Below are 11,550 nucleotides of genomic sequence, written 5' to 3' on the forward strand. Positions count from 1 at the left end.
TATATATATTCACTTTTATCTCCTTAGGTACTGATGCCGACGAATTGCCTCAAATCGCTCTAAGACTGCGTTATTACTTTCGATCTTCTTGCTAACGATGAGTCGCCAATAAATAAAAAATCGACGCGTCGGTCAATTATAGTAACTTCTATTATTGTAGTAAATATGACATAAGAGGAAAAACACAAAGAACTGAAAATCAAAATGGCACTAATCACCTGCCTTCTGTTGACTTCTTGTTTCTTATCAAAAGTAGAGTATATTCACGATGTAAATCTAAGATAGCTGTCCTTACTATATAAATATTTGCTGCGGCCCTTTTTTAACGATTTGTAAAGGATTACAGCAGTTCGTTATACTTGGCTGATAGCGTTAATTTTGCATACTTTTCTTATAATTGGTAATTTTCCTACGTATTATACAGTTGTACGTATACTTATATAACAAAGTTCATGTGTACTTCATATTAACCTCAGCGATACCCCTACAGATGATGTGCCAATCCATAGTTTTGTCTTTTTCGCGATTATAATGCTTTTTCCACCATTTGAAGAGCTCATATACGAAGAACAAGTTTGGTTGAATGATAACATTAAGCCTCCGTACCCTCACAAACAAATACGCACTTGCCAGGTCACACTGGAGATATCTCATACATTCAGCTATACAAACTGTTGCAGATCTGGAGACTCCGACCATACAATGCACCAGAACTTTCCCTCCTGTTGCTTCGGAATTGCTAATAAAATCCAAAACTTTGTCTATTTGGTGGAAAAGCGGATCTTTGCCGTTGTCATCTAGATTTTCGATCTGGCAAATTTGAAATCCAGAATTTTCACTTATTACTACGTTGCTGCCATTTTCTTGCTTATCGCTGACCACAGTATCAGCTCTATTTCTGCTTTTATTACATGTAGTATTACCTGCAACTTCATTGGTATTCGTCATAGTTATTGCACGATGTGGCCTTACAGGATGAGCAATTTTATCCTTATTCAATGTCCATGAAACAACTTCACCGACAGAAACTATATGCGTAATTCCTAGAGACTTAAGTAAGGCAGGATTTTGTGCATGATCCAGGGATCCCAAATACAAGTGACGTAGAATCCGGGATGGCAGTGGGCCCTTCAAATTAACGAAATTAGACTCAAGAGGAATCTTCATAAAAAATATGCTACTAAAAAGCTCTGAAGAAATGTGTAATTGAAAGCTTTTATCCCTAAATTTCAATGCATTGGCATATAATTTTAGATTACTTCCATTCTGCGGACTAAACTCCCGCAGGACAGGTTGTAAATGGCCTAAAATTTGCAAGTCTGATGGAAAAAGGAAAAATGGTCTTGGATGGATCCTCAAAAGAGCGTCTTGTAACGGAATATTAAAGTGGAATATAATATAAGCTGTTAATAATAATGACGTTTCTGTATATCCGTCTTCGCAATACATGAACGTCAATAATTCTTGAACTTGGGATACTTGAAATATTAAATAACAAACATTCAAAAGAATTTCCACAGACTGAATGTTTAAGTTCCCCAAACCTATACTACCTGAGGCAGGGAAAGTCAAATGCAAATGCTCTTGTGATTTTGACGCATCATCGTCTAATAAAAGATCTAGATATGTTCGGATTTTCGTTAACGACGGCATTTGCGAGTTTGACGTACATTTTATGATCAATTTCCACACCTCTTTTGTATTCGGTATGTTATACAGTTGAGAAATGGAGGTTGTCGGATTGTCCGTATCATAATTTAGAGACTTTAAATTTACTATGCTTGTATTCTCTTCGAAACGGTGGGTCAGAGATATATTGTTTTTTTTAATTATTTGATAATTATGCCAATCAGTGGTGTTACCGCAAATCAACCCTGTTTCCTCCAATCGTGTAGCTGAAGTCAGCTTATTCAACTCTAACTTCTCGCACAAAACCATATTCTTATCAACGTTATTGAAACACACTATTTCACTAGGTGACGAACATAAATTCAAGGGAGTATTATTCTTGAAAAATTCGTTGTCTAATAAAGGTGTACCAATCAAAGTTTGAGGTATATCTGTATTGAAATTCTGATAAGTGCAAATAAAAAGATTCGTCTTGTAAAGCGATCCTCCACTCCCTACATAACCCTTTTGAACAAACATTAAACAGATCTGTAAAAGTAGTGCAAGGGTTGTACAATTGGGGCAATTTCCCTCGTGTGAGCACGCTGGCGCTGATTCTGTTTGCATATCAGTGCTGCCACCAGTCCGCGAACAATAAATTACTATATTATCAACCATTTCTATCATCTTGGCACATTGCAGGTCGAACCTTCGGAATAGACCTCTCCTTCCCCAGACGTCCTGCCCACTCCGTTTTAGCGTGGTATTAGACCCAACCTTGTTTCTAGAATACCTTTTAAGTTCTAATGATAGTCCACGAGGATCTACTTTCAGAAATGGTAAAATGCTATGATTGTGACAATAAGTAGCAGCGTTTTCCAAAGCAACATCATCCACTTGCAATTCCAATTGTCGTATCTGAAACTTTAGCAAGTTCAAAAGTTCCTTTGTGTTATTGGGATATTGAAAACCATTAGAATCATTTCCAGTTTCACAGGTATCGCCCTCTCTATGAAAGGAAGTGCGAACTTTCCAGGACTGGAAGATATCATTCACTTCGAGAGAATTACGCAAAAGCGCAGAATTGTTAGCATCTGATTGCGATTTGACTATTGCAAGAGAATGAGGAAAATCGGGTGGTTGACCAAAGGAAATATCATGAGCCCAGGGGAACATTTTTTTACATTCAGGCCATTCTGCATCCTGATGTAGTCGCATAAGATCATGCAGTTCACCAGGTGTGATTGAGGGCACTTCCAAAACCATGGTTGTTGCTCTAGTTTTCTATACCCGCCCCTTCTACCTCAATGACAATCTCTCTTTTATGGTTGGTGTTTCTTTTCACTTTTTTACTTCTTCTTGTACTTTTCTTTTTGAACCTTAAAAACTCTTGCAATTATGTTTCCATGATGCTTTTGAAGTAATAATTTATTTTTATTACGCGAAATTAATGGCCTTAACAACTGCCTGCCCCAACAGATAAAAACAAGCAAGGGTCAACCGTGTTGCAAAAAAAATGTCCAACTTAGTTAAAGAAAAAGCACCTGTCTTTCCTATATCTAAAGTAAAGAAGATTGCCAAATGCGACCCCGAATACGTAATTACATCTAATGTAGCTATATCAGCGACCGCATTCGCTGCTGAGTTATTTGTACAGAATCTCGTCGAAGAATCGCTGGTCTTAGCACAACTGAATTCGAAAGGAAAGACAAGCCTACGATTAAGCCTAAATTCTATAGAAGAATGTGTCGAAAAAAGAGATAATTTCAGGTTTCTAGAGGATGCCATTAAACAACTGAAGAAGAATAGCGCACTCGACAAGAAGAGAGAACTAAACATGCAACCGGGTCGGAGCGATCAAGAGGTTGTTATAGAAGAGCCTGAATTGCATGAGGATGATGGTGTAGAGGAAGAAGAAGAAGAAGACGAGGTATCCGAAGAAGAAGAGCCCGTACACAATGAAGAACTTCTTGATGATAGTAAAGATCAACAAAATGATAAATCCACGCGCAGTGTGGCAAGCTTGCTGTCGAGATTCCAGTATAAATCCGCACTAGACGTAGGAGAACACTCCGACTCTTCTGATATCGAAGTTGACCATACGAAAAGCACCGATCCTTAGTGTTGTTGCTATTATTGCTATGTAATTACTATTCGATGCAATATGTTATACATATACATACACGCAATGAGAACCCTAACCTTGAACTTACTATTTTAAAAGGACATCTCGAAAAAGCTTAGGGATAATTAATATTTTGTAGGTTAGAGCTGTTATGTAGGGAAGAAAAACAAGGGCTTTAAAATAATAATCACATTACACGAATAACTTAATTTGTCTTTCTGAAATGGAAAAAGAAAAAAATGACGACTGTAACATTGGATGAATTAATACTGTCATTATTGATACGTTGTTAATTATAGACAGAAATGTATTCAGTACAATAGAACAGTGCTCATAATAGTATAAAGGGTCACAATGTCCAAAAAACAGGAATATATTGCACCAATAAAATACCAAAACAGCTTGCCTGTGCCACAATTACCTCCTAAACTTCTGGTTTACCCCGAGTCTCCGGAGACGAATGCAGACTCCTCCCAACTAATCAATTCACTATACATCAAAACAAACGTCACTAATCTAATTCAACAGGATGAAGATTTAGGTATGCCGGTTGATTTGATGAAATTCCCAGGCCTATTGAACAAATTAGATTCTAAACTGCTTTACGGCTTTGATAATGTGAAATTGGACAAAGATGATCGAATTTTACTGAGGGACCCTAGAATAGATAGACTGACCAAGACTGATATATCAAAGGTTACCTTCTTGAGACGCACCGAATATGTCTCCAATACAATTGCAGCCCATGATAACACATCGTTGAAAAGGAAAAGGCGCTTGGATGATGGAGATTCGGATGATGAAAACCTTGATGTTAATCATATAATTAGTAGGGTCGAAGGAACATTCAATAAGACGGACAAATGGCAACATCCGGTGAAGAAGGGTGTCAAGATGGTTAAAAAATGGGACCTATTGCCCGACACAGCTTCAATGGACCAGGTGTATTTTATCCTAAAATTCATGGGCAGTGCATCATTGGATACTAAAGAAAAAAAATCTTTAAATACAGGAATTTTCAGGCCAGTGGAACTGGAAGAAGACGAATGGATTTCCATGTATGCCACAGATCATAAGGACTCTGCCATTCTGGAAAACGAATTGGAAAAGGGTATGGATGAAATGGATGATGACTCTCATGAAGGTAAAATATACAAGTTTAAAAGGATAAGAGACTACGACATGAAACAAGTGGCTGAAAAGCCAATGACAGAGTTAGCTATACGTTTGAATGATAAGGACGGCATAGCTTACTACAAACCCCTACGTTCAAAGATCGAATTAAGACGTAGGAGAGTAAACGACATCATTAAACCTTTGGTGAAGGAGCACGATATAGACCAACTTAATGTTACTTTGAGAAACCCTAGCACTAAGGAAGCTAACATAAGGGACAAGTTAAGAATGAAGTTTGACCCCATAAATTTCGCCACTGTAGATGAAGAAGACGATGAAGACGAGGAGCAACCAGAAGACGTTAAGAAAGAATCGGAAGGCGATTCAAAAACAGAAGGTTCTGAGCAAGAAGGAGAAAATGAGAAGGATGAAGAAATCAAACAGGAAAAAGAGAATGAACAAGATGAAGAAAATAAACAAGATGAAAACCGTGCAGCTGATACGCCCGAAACTTCAGATGCTGTTCATACTGAACAAAAACCAGAGGAAGAAAAGGAAACTTTACAAGAAGAATAGAATATTGAGAAGTGAAGGGAGATTGATTTTAAACCTGTAGTTCTTTTTACATTTGTTTGGAAATAAAAAAACCAAAGTAAATATTATAAATATGTATTAATAAAATATGCATTACCTCAATGTAGAAGAAAAAGATAGTGAGCACCCAAACGGAATCCAAAATGCAAAATCGAAATGACACCTAAAAATTCAATGCTTCTTGATGATTAATGCACCGGTTTGCCAGCCACCAGCAGTTACACTGACACAAATATAATCTTCAGGTAGTTCTATTTTCGTGGGCTTAACGACCCTAATGTTTCTTTGCCCTTCCCAATTGCCAATATGTAGCTCGTTAACTATTTTTTCAGAAGGGCCCAATCCTAAGCACCCACAATCCTGACTTTCAATACCCCATGAATACAAATGACCGCGTTCGGTTAGTGCCACCGTGTGATAGTCACCACTTGCAACGGAGATAACATTTTCATTGATGTCTAGCTCCGTTAAACTATCTTTATCGACATCTCCATTTGTTACTTTCAAAGTATAACAGTGAGTATCGGTGAAGAGGACTAATGAAGCAAAACAGGCGTTAATTTTGCACAGTTTTCCGACAATATTTAAATCTACTATCTGGTTCAGTCCATTGTGGTACTTCCATAGTTTATCGCCGTTGTTATTAATGAAGAAAACGCAGTTATCTTGTAAACATGCAAAGTCGACAATCCTGGAGTCTCCATTAACATCATTCGTATTCGGGACAATCTCGTATTTTGCAAAAGCAAAGCTCTCGCCCTTTTGAATAGCATCTCTTTCTTTCCATGCAACCAACCCGACCTTATATATATAGCAACAATTGAAATTCCAACCACTAGCAATTTTCAAAATAGGATTCGTAGCACGACTAGGTAGGTTAGCAAACTCAATTTTGACACCTTGGTCAGATTCCGTTGAGTCCCAAGAATAAATATTGTTATCTGTATCCATTGCTAGGAAATGACTTCTCCCAGAGCTTACCGCGACAAATTGAATATCATTAAATGATCCTAAATTTTCATCCCTACCACTATATAATGGGAAAGAATTTCTTGCGAACATTCTCCTGATATGATTATTTCCTGGTACAGCCTTGTTAGCACTTCGTTCCAGCATTTCTATCTGGCTGTAAATATTCTCATGCGGCCCCATTGAAGGCATTGTAGTTCTAGGGACACCACTATGGCTCCCTCCGGGAGAGGCTGCAGGCGCACCTCCGCTATCTATGGTAATATGCTGAGCTGTAGTTGCATTTCCTGGTTCATAAGCAGTAGATGGATGGCTACCGCTCATTCTCCTTCCAGAAAATGTACCCGTGGTATTGACAGTACTCCCATTACTGCGGCTAGTGATCCGCGGATACGATCTTTCCATATTGTGAATCATTTCTCTGAAGGGATTATAATCATGCTGTGAACCACTGGGACCTGGTCCTTTTAACCCTCCAGAAAAAGTGGATCCGCTGCTGTAAAGGTTACCTGACTCAGTCAATATTTGGAAAGAAAAACCACCACTAGATACTTGAGCTATGATTTCGTCTCCATCCTTCTTGATGGCGCTTAACGGGTCCTCTGAAGGAGTGAAGTTACTAGTTCTAGATGTTGTCCTACTGTTAAACCAAGGAACTTCAGTGGGGGTATTGACACCATATTTGAACCGCGGACTTGGCCCGTTTAGTGAAGTGGCGACAAGTTCATTATTGGAACTCGCGGTATAGCCCAACCTTCCATGCTTTAAATAACCCCAACTATAAAACTTTGCATCATATGCCCGTAATTGGTATACTTCCTGCCATGACAAGGTGGGGAATGCTTCTCTTAAAATCGTCTCTGTGCAGGTCTTAAATTCCGCCGAATTTCGACCCTGGAAAGGCTCGTCATTTGTCTTTAATGTCCCAAATGCCTTATGAAATAGTTCATGCCACAAAATTTTAGAGTGGTCAAAATCTAGTAATGTATTATAATACTTATTTGTCTGCGAGAGGTTCTTAATATCATCACTGCTTAAAAATGGTAGCGTAGCTTGAACGATATCTGGGGACAATCCTGCGTCAGGCTCCTTTTCTCTGCTCTCAACTTCACTCATGATGTGCTTTTCCATTTATAATTGAGAGTATATCCTTTGGACAATAAAACTATACTCCAAAAAAGGGGTTGGAGCTTTTATACGCCTTTATCCATTAATCATCCGTTTGCTCAATAAAAGGGTCTCGGCGAGGCGCCCGGAAGAATCATCTAGCAATACCTTCAAAATAATACGGACATTAAATACAAATTAACTAATTATCATTAGGTAGAGGCCTACATATGCAAATTGGGTATATATTAAGCACTTTAAAATCAATTGTTTGTAGTTGTTTATAACCTATTGAATACTTTAGACAAAATCTCAGTCAAATTAGACCAATTTTTGATTCTGAGATTTTCGTTGGCTAAATGGCCATTGTCAGTGGATTGGCCACATGGTATTTGAACAGCTGGCGCGTCGAATATTCTTTCCAACATTCTCAAACATGAAATAGAACCTCCTTCTCTTACTAGCAATGGTTCTACGTCCCATGCAGTAGTAATTTCGTCCTTTAATATTTGGTATGCATGATTTGTTGGGTCACCCAACCAACCTTCTGCTTCGTTTAAAACTTTAATTTCTAGATGATTTTGAGATTTCAATTGCTTGAAACTTTCTTCTAAATACGCTTTGAGATCTCTCTTGACTTGTTCTACACTTTGCTCAGGTACTAACCTGATGGAGATACCCATGGTGACACTTTTTGGAATAACTGTTATGTTACCAGGACCGCTAAACTTGACTGTTGTCATAGACAAGGAAGGCTTAGTCCAGTTGGTAATTAAATCTTGAACAGTAGTATTTTCGTCGATATTTGCAAGCTCGGTAATTTTCTGAAACCTTTGATATTCTTCTTCAGTCAGATCTTTCAATGGTGAATAAAAATTTGGAATCATAATTTCATTTTGTTCGTTTTGTAGTTTGGACACGATTTTCACTAAATTAACCATAGGTTCATCATAAACACCACCGTTAAGACCAGAATGTCCGTCAGGCTTATCGCTCCAGACTTTTATTTGGGCATTAATAACACCTCTCAATCCATAATTCAAGCATGGATGTTCTTGATCAACCCAAGTAGAATTACTTAATAAAATCCAGTCAATATCTTTTCCAATAATATCATGGTACTTTTCACAAACTTGCTTCAAACTAGCAGATCCGATTTCTTCACTTCCTTCCACCAAAAATACGACATCGTTCACCAATTCTCCCTGTTGAAACAAATACGCCACACTATGAATAGCGCTCACCAATGGCCCTTTATTATCTGATACTCCTCGACCTTTTAAGTATCCGTTTTCACAAGTTAAAGTAAATGGGTCGGTATTCCAGTTGAAAGTATTTCCAGACGATATAACGTCATAATGCCCATACCATAGAATACGCTTTTTCTTGGCACCCTTCACCTGTGAAACTTTCCCATTCCCTTGAAAATATGCGAATACAACAGGATTACCACCATCAGGCAATGGAAATAATTGGGAGTTTGTAGCTCCAAACTTCAAGAATAATTGTTGCAGGTAGATTGCACAACGCCTTAATGACAAAGTATTAGTAGTGTCTTTGCTTTGAGACACTGTCTGGAAAGAAATAAGTTCTCTCAGTGTGTTTAACATCTCCTCGTTATTTAGAGAGGCAGATTGATAGGCGGCCCATAAATTGGTGGTTTGTAATGTAGATGATGCATTGATGGGTGAGTTGCTTGACAGAGGCACCGCAGATAATAATGAGGTTATATCCCAGAGAGTCAATGACCCATCGCTACCACCCGTTAATAAACTAACAGATCCAGCATTTGATTTACTGAAAATCTCTGAGCTTAATATTTTTCCTTGTTGAGGGTTCCAATGGTTAACTTGGTTCTGGTAAAAATGCGTGATGCCTGATTCATCAATGGCAAATACATGGTCCATATAAACTGATATTGAAATGACGTCCGATTCATGCTTTGTTTTCAGAGTTGAGATTATTTGCTGAGTATTTAAGTCCCAGATTTTTATAATCCCGTCAGTCAACCCGCAATATAAAAATGGGAACTCAATAGTTTGGGATATGACGCTATCTTCATTGTCGATTTTATCGTTTATCAAGGAGATTTTAACAGTGTTTTGCCCTTTATCTTTAGAGAACTCCCAAAGCTTGCTTATTCCATCACCAGCGGATGAAATTATGTGCTCTGCACCAGAAGTTCGTGAGCTTTTTTCCAATAACTGATTAAACCTGGGACACAATTTATTAATAGAATAAATAAACCCATAATGTGCATATTTAATAATGTTTTCGGAGGGAACCTCTATGATGGCAGCGCCACAGTTTTCTTGTAGAGAGGTCAATGAAGTTTGAGATAATGAATTTGAACTATATCCAGTCGGACCTAACGAATCAAAGAACTTATCATATCTTCTATGCGGTAATTTATTGATATTTTCTACTCCATCAGAGGATTTTTTTTCAATCTTCTGAATCAAGTTCTCAACATATAGTAAGCTTGCATTTTGACAGCCAAAGACAATAGTTTCCAACGAATCCAAATATGCCAATGAGAAAATATCACCAATATCGGTCACTGAGTAAACAGTGGCTATTTCAGTAACAGGTAGAAAGTCATCTCTAATGGTCTTTTCGCCAATGGACCAAATTCTCACCAAAGAATCTGCGCCGCCTGAAAATAAAAAGTTTTCATCTTCTGATCCTGTCAAGCACAAAACCGAAGATCTGGTATGCGTTTCCTCTTGTGATTCGCCTAGTCTAATCGTATGTATTAGATTATATGTGGGAAGATCAAAAACCAATATCTTGGAGTCTTGGCTACCAGCAAACAACAATCTTTTTTTTGGAAATGCAACAATGGATAAGATGGAAAAAGCGTGATTCCACCTATGAATTAGTTCAGAGTGCAATGCGACACCCCTGCTATCGTACATGATTTCACAATTACTTCTGCCCTCGTTTTTCACTTTTCCTTACAGGGTTGTTCGGTTTCTCGAAATAGTTTTTCACTTAAATAATTCAGTTACACACATTTTATTGATATTGGTGCCACAGCTTTTCGCGGCGCACAATGCGATTATCACTCAAGTTTATGGTAAAGTCGGTATTCCCTCTCATGAGAAAAAAAAAAAAAGATACCATCTTCATTGAACTTCTAATTGCAGCAGTAATTGTGAGCAATGCTCAAGAGCTTCCTTACCATATAACAAAACATCGAAATCAGAGGATCATTCTAGATCAAAGTGAAATGCCCTTAACTATGAAAAGGAATACGAAAATAGCTGTGAAGTGTTATTATAATTATTAACAAGGTTAGTAATCTTTAAACAGAGCCTAATACTTGCGGGAAGGACTTTCAATGTTGCTTCACTGCAGCTTGTTGGCGGCTATTTGATGATGATTTTCTTGAGATACATAATTATTATTATCACGTTTCACGGATTATTTTTGAAAAGCTAGAATTAATACAAAAGATAGGACTATTGAAGTAGTATACACCAATTTTTGCTTAAAAAAACTACGGGAATCAAAGATTACCTTGAAAGTGAGGACAGCAAATAACTAAAATGAAAGGCTCACCCATTTCTCAATTTAGTAAGACCTCTATTAATGCTCTTACCAGGCCTTGGAAGAAATACAGAGATGGTGAATTATTTTATGGGTTATCAAAAGTTGGGAATAAAAGAGTGCCGTTGACCACGAAGCAAGGTAACAAGACGATGTACAAAGGGACAAGAGCTTCAGGGATTGGTAGACATACAAAATTCGGTGGTTATGTGATAAACTGGAAGAAAGTCAGAACCTATGTTACCCCAGATATGGTTAATTTCGAATTAAAGCCCTACGTTAACGCAAATGTACCACCTCTAAAACACGAATTTAAAGGATTTAGCGGCGGCCCATTAGATCCTCGTTTACAGTTATTAAAGATAAAAGAATACATAGTAAACGGGAGGGTACAAAGCGAAGGGGCCACCGACACTTCATGTTATAAGGAGCGTGGATAAGTTATTTATAATCTTTCTTCAATATGCGTGTAAATACTA

General features: G+C 37.8%; 6 protein-coding genes across 6 annotated transcripts, besides 1 other annotated feature; 3 read left to right on the forward strand and 3 right to left on the reverse strand.

Moving 5' to 3' along the window:
- Positions 1-267: 267 nt before the first annotated feature.
- Positions 268-498: an origin of replication (ARS225; Autonomously Replicating Sequence; replication origin of very weak function).
- On the reverse strand, positions 451-2,874 carry PPS1 (tyrosine/serine/threonine protein phosphatase PPS1; the record flags this gene model as incomplete). Its single annotated transcript, NM_001178624.3, has 1 exon — positions 451-2,874. The coding sequence occupies one exon, from the start codon at positions 2,872-2,874 to the stop codon at positions 451-453; it is 2,424 nt and encodes an 807-aa protein (NP_009835.3).
- Positions 2,875-3,124: 250 nt separating this feature from the next.
- On the forward strand, positions 3,125-3,730 carry DPB3 (DNA polymerase epsilon noncatalytic subunit; the record flags this gene model as incomplete). Its single annotated transcript, NM_001178626.1, has 1 exon — positions 3,125-3,730. The coding sequence occupies one exon, from the start codon at positions 3,125-3,127 to the stop codon at positions 3,728-3,730; it is 606 nt and encodes a 201-aa protein (NP_009837.1).
- Positions 3,731-4,087: 357 nt separating this feature from the next.
- PAF1 (Paf1p) lies at positions 4,088-5,425 on the forward strand (the record flags this gene model as incomplete). The annotated part of the gene is made up of 1 exon (NM_001178627.1): positions 4,088-5,425. The coding sequence occupies one exon, from the start codon at positions 4,088-4,090 to the stop codon at positions 5,423-5,425; it is 1,338 nt and encodes a 445-aa protein (NP_009838.1).
- Positions 5,426-5,614: 189 nt separating this feature from the next.
- On the reverse strand, positions 5,615-7,528 carry SAF1 (SCF ubiquitin ligase complex subunit SAF1; the record flags this gene model as incomplete). Its single annotated transcript, NM_001178628.3, has 1 exon — positions 5,615-7,528. The coding sequence occupies one exon, from the start codon at positions 7,526-7,528 to the stop codon at positions 5,615-5,617; it is 1,914 nt and encodes a 637-aa protein (NP_009839.4).
- Positions 7,529-7,800: 272 nt separating this feature from the next.
- DUG2 (glutamine amidotransferase subunit DUG2) lies at positions 7,801-10,437 on the reverse strand (the record flags this gene model as incomplete). The annotated part of the gene is made up of 1 exon (NM_001178629.3): positions 7,801-10,437. One exon carries the CDS (start codon positions 10,435-10,437, stop codon positions 7,801-7,803), a length of 2,637 nt encoding a protein of 878 aa, NP_009840.3.
- A 633-nt stretch (positions 10,438-11,070) lies between these two features.
- On the forward strand, positions 11,071-11,511 carry MRPL27 (mitochondrial 54S ribosomal protein YmL27; the record flags this gene model as incomplete). Its single annotated transcript, NM_001178630.1, has 1 exon — positions 11,071-11,511. One exon carries the CDS (start codon positions 11,071-11,073, stop codon positions 11,509-11,511), a length of 441 nt encoding a protein of 146 aa, NP_009841.1.
- Positions 11,512-11,550: the final 39 nt, after the last annotated feature.

The sequence above is a fragment of the Saccharomyces cerevisiae genome, chromosome II (genome assembly GCF_000146045.2).
Source record: "Saccharomyces cerevisiae S288C chromosome II, complete sequence".
Lineage (NCBI taxonomy): Eukaryota > Fungi > Ascomycota > Saccharomycetes > Saccharomycetales > Saccharomycetaceae > Saccharomyces > Saccharomyces cerevisiae.